This window comes from Beta vulgaris, chromosome 7, assembly GCF_026745355.1.
Source record: "Beta vulgaris subsp. vulgaris cultivar EL10 chromosome 7, EL10.2, whole genome shotgun sequence".
NCBI lineage: Eukaryota > Viridiplantae > Streptophyta > Magnoliopsida > Caryophyllales > Amaranthaceae > Beta > Beta vulgaris.
This window is the reverse complement of record NC_079208.1, coordinates 57,267,149-57,279,456: the sequence shown is the minus strand read 5'-3', so window position 1 is coordinate 57,279,456 and position 12,308 is coordinate 57,267,149. Positions and strand designations below refer to the sequence as shown.

The window sequence follows — 12,308 nt, the reverse complement described above, 5'->3', positions numbered from 1 at the left end:
ACTCGAAATGGAATCCCAAAACTTTAGAAGAATACAATTACGGGTAACTAATCTATTAGATACAGACACTAATAATTAGTGGAGTCTAATTTAACATATTTAATACTCCTTCTATCCCTTAATAGATTTCTTATTTCTAATTTGGACACTAGAAAATCCTTTTAAAAATTCCAAAATATTAGATAAAACATAGTGGTGTTATTTGATTCGTCTCATTATTTGGAAAATCAAACTTTTATAATTTTTTACTATATAATTAAAGATATTAACAACACAAATCGTGCATTGGAGAAATGAGAAATCTATTAAGTGACAAAGGGAGTAATCGTTTAATTTATTTAAAAAATTTGGTAAGAAGATTTTTTTGAGCTGCCCTCGCACAAAACCCCTATCCAGGGACCCATTACAAGTCAGACACCCCCAACCCCCTTCCCCCTTAAATCCCAAGCAAATGCTTGGGGTAAGAATTGAACCCTAGACCTTGTTAGGAATAATCGTTCAATTGTGTATCTCTAATTGCTTACTTACCTGATGGGTAAACATATCAATCTCCGTGACTCCGTATACGGAAAAAGGAAGAAAAGGGGGTATAATCAGCAATGTTCCTTTGATGTTGATTAAATTGAGTAGTTGTTACTTGTACGAATTGAGGCCCAAGCAGCAGCAGCCCATCAATGTAGTAGACGTACACCCACAATTTATGACACGAAACCTAACCGTCTCATAAATCCAGGGCGCAATTATACACACAGTCACAGACACAGTAGGATGAATATTGAATATTACGGAATATGATATTCCTATAATAGTAACTTTTTTTCCTCCTTTTTTTCTTGTCTGTGTGAATTGAGTAAAGCAACAGCATACTACGCCAAAGTGCCAAACTAACGAAGCTTCACTTCACTGTTTCATTTTCACTCATATAGTGTGTTCCACAAGACTAGGACCCACAACTCCATTAAAATAGACTTTTCAAGCTTCCAATTTTCCACTTTCTGTTTCATACATTGACATTCTTTCTCTCTCTCTCTCTTCCCATATTAACGCACCAAAAAAACCTCCCAATTTCTGCTCTTTTTTAGCAAGATTTTTCTCTCATCGTCGTTGAATTTGGCGCCAAAATTCAATTGATTTAGGTAACGAATTATGATCTTTCTGAAATTCTGTGTGTATTCGTTGCAAATTGCAATTATGTGATCAACTTGTGTTCTTCAATCTTCATTATATAATGAATATACGAAATTGATGTTAATTGTTTGCTTAAATTTTGATTAGGTCAGTGAAATGAAAATTGGTTAGATATAAACAAAGCTAGATGTATTGTTGCTGATTTGGTTGTGATTTCTGTGTTTGCGTACAATTATTGGTGAGGAATTTGTGATTGTTTGATGTGTGAATGTGTAGTTTATAATTTAGCTGTTAAAATTTTGAAAATTTAGCTCTATTGTTTGCTTATAATGGTGTATAAGTGCTATCACATCCAGGCCCGGCGTGCGGCTGTGGTTGCGTGAGTCAAGTGGAGGCCCGGCGTGCCGCAGCCGCTACCGGTACCGCCCTTGGTTTGCCTTGTCTGTCCTATAGCCGCTTATCAATTGGACAGTGAGTACTTCCTTATGTCTATTTCACTATTTAAGCATTTTTGTATTGACTGTTTTGTAATTACTTCATCTGTCCCAAAATATAGTTCCTGATTCTATTTTTTTCACGGGAATTAATTTAGGTAGAATCTAAGAGTGATAATAAAGATTTTTTGTTTATTTAGATAGATGTTGTATGGTAAAAGATGATTTTAGGAGAGAGAATGAAGAATAATTGGTGAAACAACATTATGTAACCATTGGGTTGAATAACCAAAGCAAAAAACTAAGTTCAAGAAACAAATAAATGATGGGGTACGGTGTTTCTAGGCAAATTACGGGAAAATTTGGAACTAAATTTAGAAACCAAGAACTATATTTTGGGACACCTAAAATGGAAACATGAACTATATTTTGGGACGGAGGGAGTATGTGCTAATCTAAATTAAATTAGGATGTTAATCGATTGACATATACTTTGGAATTGGGAATTGCCTTCTTACTTGTGCAATTGATAGACTAGAGAATATAATTGGTTTGTTCTTGTATGTTGTTCCCACTTTGACTTTTATGATCACATTTTATAAACTTTGAGCTTTTATATTGCATAAATCTGAAATTTTGTATTATAAACTTATTATTGACCGATTTGCTTACAAAAATTAAAGTGATTTTCTAGAATTTGCACTAAAATACAACAAGAGAAAATTATGGTTACAGCTGGTGCTTGGAGACTGTGAAAAGCAAAGTGGGAATAACAATAAATGACAAATAGGGTGTATGATTTTATGGTATACAATATAGGATGTTACCTAAAAGAATATTTATCTTGGAGTGAAAAAAGGAAACGAGCACAAGGTTTAATCAAATTACTTGGAGTGGATTGAATAGAAGAATTGCCGTCTTTCTTTTTGGTGAAACTCTGTTAATTTTGGTGCTGTAAAAACGTACTCTGTTGAATGAGATAATATGTTTAATTTCGATTGGAATATATTTTATAGTTGAAGTACGTTTCTAATATAAGGGCCCTTAGGTCTTATCTCTTGGTTTGCGAAGGGTCCTTAAAATGTGAGGCACGGGGCTGATCACATCTGCAATTAACTCAACTTATGCTAGTTTTCATGTTTTTTTGTCTTGTTTAGTTGATTTTAGCTGCAAAGTCTTCACTGTTATTTGTTAGACCGTGTTTACGAGCAAGAACACATGGCAATAGTATTCAGTGTAGATTGCTTGTTTCACTCTAATCTAAATTTTTTGGGCTTTTGTTTTACTCTAATATGATGACTGATCTGGGGGAAAGTTGCTAGTTGTCGATTTAGCTTTCGTCAATTGTGAACAAGATAATCACGGAAATGGACTGTGACAGTTTATCTTGATTGGGATAATTTTTTTTTCGAAAATAAATATGGTGATGCTGAAATGTATTTTGAAAAAAGACGTAAATAATTGAGAAACTTTGTGATTATCTTGGTTTCATTGCAATTTTTGTTATGATTTGATGGTGGGAAGTTCTACTAGTTATCTCATACCTGTAAAAGTTTTTTTTTTTTTTTCCTGGAAGGACCTGTAAAAGTAGTTAATGCTGATAACTTTGTGTTTCTCTTTGAAGGCATATGAGGAAACCTGAATAGGTTCTTTTGTTCCTATATATGGTCTACAATGAAGCTGCAATCTTCCTGTCTTCTAATATGGGGAAAGTGTGCAGTCATGCAGCTTTGGGTTCTGCTTATACTCCTATTTTTCACGGCAAAAGGAGTATACTCGACTTCAAATTATTTAGTTGGGCTGGGGAGTTATGACATCACTGGACCAGCCGCTGATGTGAACATGATGGGATATGCAAATACAGAACAAATTGCATCAGGGGTTCATTTTAGATTGCGCGCTCGGGCATTTATAGTGGCAGAGCCACAAGGAAATCGTGTAGTTTTTGTGAATCTTGATGCTTGTATGGCCTCGCAACTTGTAAGAATCAAAGTGCTTGAGAGGTTGAAATCAAGGTAACAATTTGCTGTATATTTGGATCAAGTTCATGTTGAACTTACATGTAAATTGTCCTATTTTCTTTTTTGAGTTTGCAAAGCATCTTTTCAACTCTAAAGTACTGTGACTTTTAGGTGGTAGGAGTGGGTGATGAGGTCCCAGTGTTAATTGAACATAAAAATTACTGTACTTGACACCTCAGAAATGAGTAATCTATAGTATACACATTATTTTTCGTATCTAGAAAAGGCTTTCTACTGTGATTAAAATCGTTAAGAGTTTTTGCAGGTATGGGAATCTGTACACTGAAAACAATGTTGCTATCAGTGGCATTCATACACATGCTGGTCCTGGGGGTTATCTGCAATATGTTGTATATATTGTTACTTCTCTTGGATTTGTGCGCCAATCTTTTGATGCTCTTGTTGATGGCATTGAGCAAAGTATTATAATAGCCCATGGAAATCTGAGGCCTGGTTCAATATTTGTGAACAAAGGTGAACAATTTCTGTGCATTATTTTTCATTAATGGTGTTATATAGGATTAAGTTGTATATAAACCATAGTTCTTTCTGATCTTATTTTCAGTGAGAAAGATTGCACCATAGGACTTAGGAATAGCTGTATTACACATTTGGGTGATCTGAATGGATATAACTTTCTTTGAGTGTCATAAATTTTGGTTGCTTTTAGGTGATCTATATGTGGTGATAGTGCCCTACAATCTCTCTTCTTGTTCTTTGCTCTCACAGTCTCACTCTAATAATGATTCTTGAACAATTCTTAATTCCCATGTTAATTGATTAGTTTTCTTAGCTTTCAATGCCTTTTAGTGTATGTACTAGCGGCTTGCAAAAGTACATTCAACATCTTTAGAATTGACCATCTTTGTTCAGTCTTCTCTTTCCAAGCTCTGTTAGATTATGTCCTTGAAGTGCCATGGTATATTATGTCAGTTTTTAGGAATACATGTGTAAGGTTACCAATTGAAATTGTATTTTGATGAAAGGCTGGACAGGTTCATCTCCTCTTCTCTGTTAGGCAACTTTCCAGATGTAGATACTTGGCTCTGTTTGGCATTGAGCTTTTGGCTGGTTCACTTGACTTGTTTCACTAGTTGGTGCTTGGTAGTGTCTGCAGGTTGTATTGGCATTGGTCAGTCGGTAGGGTTAGCTATTTACAAACGATGTTTGGTAAATTTAACTATGGCATAATAAGTTAATAACCAACCAACCGTTGGCAAAACATACAAAAGCCAAAACCCTTTGAATTCTTGGTGAAAGGCAATTACTAAACAAGGCTAATTTCGATTTTATTCACTTATAATATATATTTTAATTTGCATGAGCTATGCGCTTGTTTTTGTGCTTCATAGTAGATTCCAAGCCTGTGTTGTGACTATCTATATAGGGCTTTATAATGGTCTATTGACTAAGGTGCCTTTTCTTGGGTGGTATTAATTTGGTAATTTTTAGACTATTTTTATTCCGCATATCTTCTCACCTATGTTAAGCCATGATACACCTTGTACAGGAGAGATACTTGATGCTGGTGTCAGTCGCAGTCCTAGTGCTTATTTAAACAATCCTTCCGAAGAACGCGCCAAGTACAAGTATGATGTTGATAAGGAGATGACCCTTCTAAAGTTTGTGGACAATGAATGGGGGCCAATTGGCAGTTTTAACTGGTTTGCGACTCACGGGACATCCATGAGTCGTACAAATTCATTGATAAGCGGGGATAACAAGGGTGCTGCTGCACGATTTATGGAAGACTGGTTTGATGGGAAAGATGGTGGAAATGTTTATTCTGATGAATCTCATACAGGATCCATGGAAAGAATTCCCAGGCGCATTTCCAATATCATTCCTGAACATAACGATAGGCGTAAGTATCACAGTATTATTCAAACTTTAAAGTATATGATGTTTTCAGAATGAGGAATAATAGGTTTTTTTTCCTCTAATGGTGTCGCTGCAGCTCCACCAGACCTGTGATGTGGTTATTTGGAGTGTGTATATATATAGATAGATAAATAAGCTCACATGAGAAAGCATGAGAAATGATGTGACTCTAAGTAAGAAGTGTTGGGACTCTTAAGTCTTAAGTAAGAAGAGCTGTGACTCTAACTTCTCATCTTTTATGTAAGATGCTTGCTCATGTGATCTTTCCCTTACATAGAGTCAAGTTCCAGTGAGAAGGGATCTTAGGATGAGAACTAAGAAGTGAAAAGGAATTACAATTTCAATAAAAAGGATTTTATGTTTTCCATAAAGGATGACAATTTTGGTAAAAAGGATTATATAAATTTTGTCACGATGATTTATATAATCCTTTGTACAATTTCGGTAAATTCATAGTTTATAAATTTCAGTAAAAAGGATAATATGTGTACTTTTTACTTAAATTGTAATTCCTTCTCATTTCTCACCCTAAGAAGCATTGTCATATGAACTCATTTCTCTCTCTCTCTCTCTCTCTCTCTCTCTCTCTCTATATATATATATATTATATATTAATATATATATATATATATATATATATATATATATATATATATATATATATATATATATATATATATATATATATATATATATGTCGAGTAGCCTCAGATTATCTTATGTGAGAATGCCTTATTCGATGACTAAATCAAACTAGAATTCTATTTTTTTTAGTTGCTCTACTGTTAAATAGCTGGAGAAGGGCCTGGTTGGAGGTATTGGATTAATGGTTTTGGTATGACATGGTTTTGACAAGCTGGCCCTTACAGTTACCAGCTTTACCAACGTGGGAGATATTCCCTGTATTCCCGCTTTCAAGTGTTTTTGGTGGTTAAAGTACCAGTTTAAGAATCAAATGTGTGTATTTCTTGTGTATTCTATAGTGATACTGCTCATGAGCTTTTCCTGAGCTTTTATACACATCCAACCTGGTTCATGCAGACATTGCACTTATCAAACATGATCCCAGAGGATTTGATTTTAAATTCTCCTGAATGTTCTATGATGCAGATCGTGAATTACTGGATCTTGCTGCTTCCTTTCAGGCTTCTTCTAGAAGAGAAGTTACCAAATATCTGAGCATTTCTAGTCGTGTGAGAAGTGATCTTCGACAGGGGGTTAAACCTAAATTTGTCGCTGCATTTTGTCAATCAAACTGTGGTGATGTTAGTCCTAATGTTCTTGGTGCATTTTGCACTGACACTGGCCTTCCTTGTGACTTCAATCATAGTACATGTGGTGGGAAGAATGAGCTATGTTATGGACGAGGACCAGGGTATGTTTGCAGTAGTTACTTAAAATACATCTGCTGATATGGGTGGTAAACTTTCTGTGCTTATGCAAATTTTTAAACGTATCTTTTCATCGCAGATACCCTGATGAATTTGAGAGCACACGTATTATTGGGGAAAGACAGTTCAGGAAAGCTGTTGATCTATTTAAAGCAGCCTCTGAACAGATAAAAGGGAAGATTGATTTTCGCCATGCTTATGTGGACTTCTCTAAACTTGAGGTGACAATCCCTAAAGAAGGAGGTAGCTCTGTCGTTAAAACATGTCCAGCTGCTATGGGATTTGCCTTTGCTGCTGGTACTACTGATGGACCAGGAGCTTTTGATTTTAAGCAGGGAGATGACAAGGTAATTGAAATTGTTGAATCAATGTTCTCCATTATGAGTACTGCTCATTTGATTAGTGTTCCATATTTAGTAAATCACTATCTACATCGTGCTTAATGTCAGGGAAACCCCTTCTGGAAAGTTGTGCGCAATGTACTGAAGACACCGGGAAAAGAGCAGGTCGATTGTCATCAACCAAAACCTATCCTACTTGATACTGGTGAAATGAAGTTGCCATATGATTGGGCGGTAAGTTTCTTCATGGTGTATTATTGAAAGTTATGTATACTCAAGAATTGTGACTGGAGGTATGAATAGCACTGCTCACTCAGGAGTTGGGACTTTAGAGTCAACTCTTGCTTGATAGTAGAGTATGCTAACTTGTATGAATTACCATGTCACTGGATGATTGAGTTTAGTTATAGTTTTTTATAGTTTTAACTCTATAGGTATAGGGCATAAGCTGAAATAAGATAATGGAAGTAGGTCATCTGTTAAAACTTTTACAGCTTGAAGGCCCTGAAATTCAATAAAATTTTGGACACAATTAAGCTGGGAAGCTCGGACTCGGCCACCAACCCCGCCGCACTGGTGTTGACACGACACAACGCGGGTGCCAACACGAAATCCGGGTCGGACCTTTGGGGGAGAAAGTGGACTCAGCACTTCAGGGTTTCAAAAACTTCGCCTGAAACTTTTCCCGGATACCCCGTTGCTTTTGTAGAGAGAGAAGAGAGAGAAAAGTGCAGAAGAGAAGAGAAGAGAGAGAAAATTGAAGTCATGTGGTGTTATGGGAAGTGGGAACTGTGAATGCGTATTATTTTTTTTTTGGTTATAGGAAAGAAAAACTAGGTTTGATTCCTAACATAGGACCACCCTACAACATTCTTTCGGATGATGGAAGAAAAAACCACTTTAGAAGAAGAAAACGAAAACAATAAAGACGAAGCCTCGTGAACCCTATGAGCCATGAAATCCGCCGCTTGATTCGCTTCCCTAAAACAATGGTTAAACGAGACCTCTTGAGGTCTTCAACCTAAGACAATGGTTGAACTGTGAATGGGTAACTGACGGTCAATGTTAGAGTAACTTTATGCTTTTACAATTGCCAATGCTACAGCTGACATTATTTATTATCATTCCTTTCATTTGAATTTTGTATTCTTCCCAATCACTGATTCTTTCCTTATTCTTTTTTAAAAAATCCTTATTTTCTCCTTCTTTGCAGTAACTTTATGTTTCATTTTTAAGAGATTAAATACTAAAAAATAATATAAAAAACTAAAAATATACATCCGATACAAATAAAATCAAGATTTTTTCACTGGTTGCCGTGTCCCCGAGTCCATATTCAAAATTTGGACACTTACCTCCGCGAGTCCTTGAATTTAGAATGTCCCATGTCCGACCCTTGGACCCATACCCGACTACGACACTCGTACCCGAGTCCGAGCATCCCAGCAATTAAGAGCTGGGTTTTGAGAGAAGGATGATCGCTACAGAGTGAAAGCAAAAGTCGAAAAAAAGGAACTACAGATGAAGAATGCAACCAGCTTGCATTAAAAATTAATACTACTCTGTTGTGGCTTACTTAGTAAATTATTTTTCATTAGTGAACAAAACAAATTGGGACCTAGGAATTTTGTTGTTTTAGATTGTTCCATGTGTGATCTAGTCAGTAAATGATTAGTAAGGATTGATTACAAGTCTTTAACTTGCATGCACTTGTTCTTGTGCAGCCTGCAATACTCCCAGTCCAGATCTTGCGAATTGGGCAGCTGGTTATCCTAAGTGTACCTTCAGGTAGTCTTTAGTCTAGTCTGCTTATTTTCGGCCATCAAGGATGTTTCCTTTGTCAACTTGTTAGACTTCCAGCTTCTGTATTGCGCAGTTCGTAATGCTCGGTGTATCTATAGTTCTATACATAATCTTTCATCTATCTTATTAAGAATGCCTTTGATGCAGGATACTTAAATTGCTGGTGTCATAAAAGTTATAAAGTGTTCGTTGTCTCATGTATTGGTTTTTGTGTACTGCTGAGAGTCACCATGACATTGGTATTATATGCACGGTCTATTGTGGCCTATGACCAATGCTTCTTATCATCACTATGTTGCTCGGACTCTTCATTTTATCTCAAGGTCTTGTGTCGACATTCCAACATGGGAATAGACACTTCAGTACTTTGTTTTATATAATACTCGAATTGGAGACTTCGACATGTATTTGTATCCGACACAAGTACCTCAGGATTCACATAGCTTAATGATGAACGTCCTCTTAGTAGCAATGTAACATACACCAACACCCCTCGGCTAATTTTAAGAATTTTCTTCGAACGAGTCTCACCAAATCTGTTAGGGTGTAGGTATTATTAGAAAAGAGTTGATCCTTCTAGGGCGTGGCAGGTGATTAAGTTCTAGGATGTGACATTGTATGTTGAGGTGAGAAGACATGTTTAAAGAATTTGGGAGCATAGTTTTTATTGTGCAAGGCTGCAACTTCAAGATTTTGGTGTCATGGTAGTGTGCCATCTTGGCCATTTCAGAAAATTAAGAGTTTCATGCGATCAATGAATTCGATGTACATCTTTTGCTTTATTTCTGTTAATGGGCCTTATGGCTGATTTCTTTTCTCCTTTCTTGTCAGAGTTCACAACAATGGCTGGTAGGCGTCTCCGAGATGCTGTGAAGACGGTCCTTGCAAGTGCATCTAATCAAGAATTCAATGGTGGACTTCATGTTGTTATAGCAGGATTGACAAATACTTATTCACAGTATGTTACCACCTATGAGGAATACCAGGTCCAAAGATACGAGGTCAGTTTACCATTTCCAGAATGTTATGATGTTGCTTCTTTTTCCTAACATAACCACTGCTTTTTTTTTGCTAACATGACCATTGCTTTCTTCGAGTTAGTAATATTAAAAGTTGATTTTGTTGTTAATATTTTGGTAGCAGCATATAGTCACTTATGGTCCCATGGTAGTGTTAATGTCCTATCAAACCAGACCCAATGCTGCTAAATTACAAGCCATCAACATAAAATTTTGTTCAACTTTTTCCAGCTGTTTACACACAATTTACTGAATGGATTTACCCATACTTGGTCTCGAGACTAGTGAAAGACATTATGTTTTGGGGTAGGATCATATTAACAAGAACATCAATCACTACTTGCTTGCATTTATCTTGTTATTATGTAAAGGCAAGTCATGTTCAGATGTGAGCAGACTTGTATCTACTAGTCAAAGACCATTCAAGAGGCTTAGACTAGCCAAACATATAATCATTGGTTAAGTTAATATATGTTGGGGGTTGGTCAAAATTGGTTCCTTCATAGGGATCTTCCTGTATTACGTAATCTGATTATACTTTTGTACTTTCTCCATCTTTTATTAGTTGTAACAATCTGATGCCAACACAGTGAATACACCACTTTGACCACCAATGCCTACAACTATTGGTTAATTGAAGTTATACTTACATAATAACATTTGAATCATATATGTGTGTGTGTAAAAAATATGGTCAAAGTAGGGTAAATGAAAGTCAATTTGTTACAACTATTAGAACCACTAAGAGCATGTTTCGTACAACATTTTTGGGCTTTAAGAAACGGAATTGAATACATGTTCCCTTTGTTCTTGTTTGGTTCAATCCCTCCTCATGACATTACTTGATAGTAATGGACTCCCTTAGTTTGTTATCTTCCCTTCCCCCTCAAGTAACAAAATACATTTCTTGGTGGTAATGGACTAATGGTTAGTTGGTTACCATTCCCTTTCCATTTCAAGGCTTGAGCCAAATACTCAATAAATAACAAGTTTTGTTACCATATCACTCCTCTATTGATTCCATTCCCTTTACATTCCATGGCTTGAACCAAACATGCTCTAAGGTGGAATCTGTTTCCACCTATGGGCTGGTCAATGACAGCCAAAAGGCCCAGAACTACCCCCTATCAAGGACACACTAATTTTTTCTCAGGAGAATGTCTGCTAGTTCTAAGAAACGTAGGTCTCACTGGTACACATATTAGTACCTTAAAAAGGTTTTTATATTACCATCAGAAATTATTATATTTGTCTATCTCTGTAAAAAGATATTATGGTGCTTCTTAGGGTGCATCTACTCTATACGGTCCGCACACACTAAGTGCCTTCATCCAAGAATTCACAAAGCTTGCTGGAGCCCTCATCCATGGCCATGGTGTCGAACCAGGCCCTCAGCCACCAGATCTCCTCAACAAGCAATTAAGCTTTCTCACTCCGGTCATCATCGATATGGCTCCCCTTGGTTCAAACTTTGGAGAATGCAGCACGGATGTTCCCAGGAATGCAACGTATAAGCGAGGTGATATGGTGAGTGTTGTCTTCTGGTCAGCCTGCCCAAGAAATGATCTCTTGACTGAAGGTACATTTGCTTTGGTGGAGATGCTCCGTGGGAAGGACAGTTGGGAACCAGCCTATGATGATGATGACTTCTGTCTCCGTTTCAAGTGGTCCAGGCCTGGAAAACTCAGCGCCCGGAGTCAGGCCACAATCGAATGGAGGATCCCACAAGGCGCGCAGGCAGGTGTATATAGAATACGGCATTTTGGTGCTGCCAAGGGCCTTTTTGGATCAGTTCACCACTTCGAGGGTGCATGCAGTGCGTTTGTGGTAGCATGAGGTTCTAGGTATTTGTACATGTAGTGCATTTTTCTGGACATCACAAGTAAAATTTGCATAGTGAAGTGCTCTAGGCCTGTAGCCAAAGAGTCTTCTTGCCTCCGGTTGATCATGAGGGGTATCGTAAGTTTGTATGGTTTATATTATTTCTACAAATAACACTGAACTGCCTACGCTATTCGCCATGGTATGAATACTGATGATGAATAATGGAAAGCAGATGTCAATGTCATCCTCTCTTATTCTGAATACTGATGGTACCTCATGTATGCATTGAACTTGTAATTACAACAAACCCTGTGGTGAGAAGATGACCGTGGACTAGGGGTATGGTCTGCTTTAATAAAAAGGAGATCCTTTGATTGATGCTTAATTGTTCCATAGCATTGTTAGTTCGCTACCAAAAGATGTGTAACATAGGCAACTGTACAGGTCCTCCGAAAGAACAGGGCTC

The 12,308-nt window shown here is 36.9% G+C and overlaps 1 protein-coding gene across 3 annotated transcripts; it reads left to right on the top strand.

The window, feature by feature from the left end:
- Positions 1-880: 880 nt before the first annotated feature.
- Positions 881-12,103, top strand: LOC104900023 (neutral ceramidase 1). Of its 3 annotated transcripts, none has more exons than XM_010687339.4 (11): positions 881-1,136; positions 1,485-1,599; positions 3,187-3,577; positions 3,849-4,057; positions 5,094-5,447; positions 6,575-6,839; positions 6,935-7,202; positions 7,305-7,430; positions 8,921-8,984; positions 9,831-10,000; positions 11,306-12,103. In XM_010687339.4, exons 3-11 carry the CDS (start codon positions 3,237-3,239, stop codon positions 11,852-11,854), a joined length of 2,346 nt encoding a protein of 781 aa, XP_010685641.2. In that variant the 5' UTR covers positions 881-1,136; positions 1,485-1,599; positions 3,187-3,236; the 3' UTR covers positions 11,855-12,103. The 3 variants fall into 3 exon arrangements, with proteins under 3 accessions (XP_010685641.2, XP_010685642.2, XP_010685645.2); XM_010687340.4 differs by having other exon boundaries at positions 1,470-1,599; XM_010687343.4 differs by lacking the exon at positions 1,485-1,599.
- Positions 12,104-12,308: the final 205 nt, after the last annotated feature.